The sequence below is a fragment of the Gavialis gangeticus genome, unplaced genomic scaffold (genome assembly GCF_001723915.1).
Source record: "Gavialis gangeticus isolate Ggan-Ray unplaced genomic scaffold, GavGan_comp1, whole genome shotgun sequence".
NCBI lineage: Eukaryota > Metazoa > Chordata > Crocodylia > Gavialidae > Gavialis > Gavialis gangeticus.
The window spans coordinates 828,517-831,700 of NW_017728955.1; the positions used below are offsets into that span (position 1 = coordinate 828,517).

At 42.7% G+C, this 3,184-nt stretch overlaps 1 protein-coding gene across 1 annotated transcript in view; it reads left to right on the forward strand.

The window, feature by feature from the left end:
- RNF169 (ring finger protein 169) overlaps positions 1-3,184 on the forward strand; it is a 32,460-nt gene that overhangs the window by 942 nt on the left and 28,334 nt on the right. Inside the window, exon 3 of the mRNA XM_019505027.1 lies at positions 1,875-1,951. Coding sequence (XP_019360572.1) covers positions 1,875-1,951 — 77 coding nt within the window. The remainder of the gene's footprint in view (positions 1-1,874; positions 1,952-3,184) is intronic.

Below are 3,184 nucleotides of genomic sequence, written 5' to 3' on the forward strand. Positions count from 1 at the left end.
GGGGGGGGGGGGGGGGGGGGGGGAGGTCTTTGTTTTTTAAGCCTAAGTAAAACTTTGTAGTGCACAAACAAGAAAGTTGTATAACTGTATGGATAGGCAAGATCAGATGCAAAAGATTTGGTTGCAAACAGCTAGAGACTTGTGTTTTAATTTACTTATGTTGTAAGGTTACCATATTTCCAGTATTTAAAAAGAGAACACCTATGGGGGGTATCTGATGGGGGGGGGAGCAGTGATATGCCTATGCCTAGCCTCTGCCCCTCACTTCTAAGCCTCTGCCCCCCCTGAGCTGCCAGTGCCCCTCATTCCCAGCTCGCAGCCCCCTACCCCCAGCCCTGCTGCCCATGCAGCTCCCATACATGTGCACGTGCATGCGCACACCCACACATGCTCACATCTTAAATACCCTCCCAGACAGGGGGCCAAAAAAGAGGATGTGTCCAGGAAAACCCAGGCAAACGGTAACCCTATTTAAGGAACTTTCTGTTTTAGACAAGTGTGTGCCCTTTGGACAGTATGCACCCTTTTATCTTTGAGGGTTAAACATGCCGGCTCAGTGAATTTTATGGTGTATGATTTCTTTCAAGTCACAAACTTTTTTTTTTTCTTCCTGCTGGGGCTGGGAGATGATGACCAAAGAAAAGCACATTTCTGTTGCCTCATTTTTCTCATCCGTCCGCATCCCCTGTATTTAGAGCTTGCCTATACTAATATGATGGATCGTTGTTGAATTCATAATAACAAGTAGGTGAATTGAGGTTGCAGGATGCAAGCTTTGTCAGATTGCTTCCTTTCCGGGATGACTGTAACGTGCTCTCTGACTGCAAAGTATGGCATGTCCAGACTTGTGCTTTGCAAAAATAGGTGGAAACTTCTAAAGATGACATTAGGAGCTGCATAAAGGAAGCTGGCCCGTAGCAAAACATTGGAAAGGAAGCCAAAAAGTAACTGTTTACCAATATCCTAAATATGTTTACTTTCTATTTCTTGTTAGTTTTTTTTTTTTCCCCTCCTTTCTGCTCTAGATTAAAAGTAAACTGTTTGTTCGACTTAATGCTGAAGTTACCCAGCGCAGTGCAAGGAAAAGAAAACCTTTGTTTGCTAATTATAGTTGAAAAAGTTGCTTTGTGAGAAGCTGATAGTGTAAAATGGCTAGGTGGATGGTAGGTAGATCTAGTAGGTGTGCTGATAAATATAACAGCTTGCTTAAACAAGTATTTATATTATGATTAGATTCATGCCTTTATTTAAGTGGAAGAAAGGGATCCAGGAATGAGAATATCATGCTGCTGGTGTAGATGGCCTTGCTAGAGTTAGTCTAATAAAATGCACATTTTATTGTTGTTGTTGCTATTTCTGGCTCTGCTACTGATTCATTGTGACGTCTCGGGCAAGCTGCTTACCCTCTTTGCTTGTAACATGGAACTAAGTCCTGTGTGGGATGTTGTGGTGGTTAATTGTTAGTAAGCAACTGGGAGAATCACGATAAGAATTGTGCAAGAGGTGATTAGCCGTGTTAGTCTGAAGACAGGCAGAAAGTAAGGCAGGGTAAAACTATGGAAGTTATTAAATGGCACTCTCCCTTCAAAAGGTTTTGTGTGTGCTGTTGCAGGAGCAGAGCAGTGTAACGAAGGCAGCTTGAATACCTTGTGTATTATTAACACACAGCTCTGGAACAGGGTTGTAATACAAAATGTATGCGGTCAAGGAAATGCTGTAGAACCTTGTATGTCTAAATAGAGTCAAACTTCAGTTACTGAAATGGAAAATAACAGTATAGCTAGCCATTTTTAAGAATAAAGGAAAATATCTCCAAGTATTGTACCTTTTAAAGTATGTTCCTCCTTTTTTCCCCCTCCCCCTTTTCTCTCCAGACTTTATATTCAGAGCACCCATCAAATTAAGCAAACCAGGGGAACTGCGTGAGGAATATGAAAGCCAACTGAAGAAGGTATAGTACTCTGCTTAATAATGACTTTGCTTCCAGAGTAACTGGGATTCTTTATAAATATACCTTTTTACCTATATGGAGCATTTAGGGGCTTTTTCTGTCTTCTGCAACAAAGGTCATTTTTTCTTTCATACCACCCAGCCAGTTCAGGAAACATTGGCAGTAGCTAAAAGCTTAGCAGCCAGCTACTGCTATCTTAGGCTGGCTTCCAAGAGATGAAAACGTACCTTCCTCGGTGTTTCTTAACCAACTGTAAGATATACAGGGTTTATTAGTATGTTTGCGTTGCAAATTATTATTTTGCAAAGCCTTTTGCAGTCCTGATCTGCCCCCACCACACTTCACTCATTCGCAACTGTCTCAGAAGTCAAATCTTTCAAAGCCAAGCTTTCAAGACTTGGTCTAATGCAAAGGATGAAGGAAAATAAAAGGGGGGAAAAATAAAGGGTAAGAAAAAGCCTTTTCTGACCTTTGGGAATTAAATAGACTGTGTGGGAGAATTGTTTTGTACATTAAAAAGGAGCATGTTTTGAAAATCAATCATTGAAGTGAGTCAAGTTTTTACAGTAGAACGTCTTCTGCGGCGAGCCACTTGTGAAGTCTGCTTGCCTGGTGGGTTAGAAATGCAGTAGGTGTAGCAGTAGCTGCTCTGGGTAAGGGTGGAGAGCAGTGTCCGTTCTGCCTCCATGTTCTGAGTTGCTCGCTGGTTTTTCCTGATATAAACCCTGATCTGACCATTGCAGTCATTCCCAGGGAGCCATGCAAAGCCCAGTGCAAGCTCAGGTCGACTCTGCTGAGTCAGGGCCTTTTTCTCCACGAAAGTGGGGTTTTTTTGGTTGCAGGCTTGGTCAGGAGTGGCATGTGCGCCTTTGAAACCAAGGAGAGTATATGTGTGTAGCCATGTAGCAAAGACATGCACTTTTCTCATTCTGAAAGCATTCTTGCAGTCTTGATAGCAGCATTCACGGTGACAGCTGAAAGAGTTCCCTGTGCTGGCCGGGTCATAAAATCATAGAGTAGCAGGGCTGGAAAAGACCTTGATAGGTCATTTAATCCAATCTCCCACTCCCTTAGGCAGGGTTATTCCTATCCAAACCCAACGCATTGTCTAACCTCTTGGCAAAGCTACACAGTCAATCCTGACACAACACAAGATGTAACACCCTAACCTGCCATAGATAAAGCAGTGGGACCACAGCAGCCAATGTCCTGCTTCTGTAAAGATCATTAACG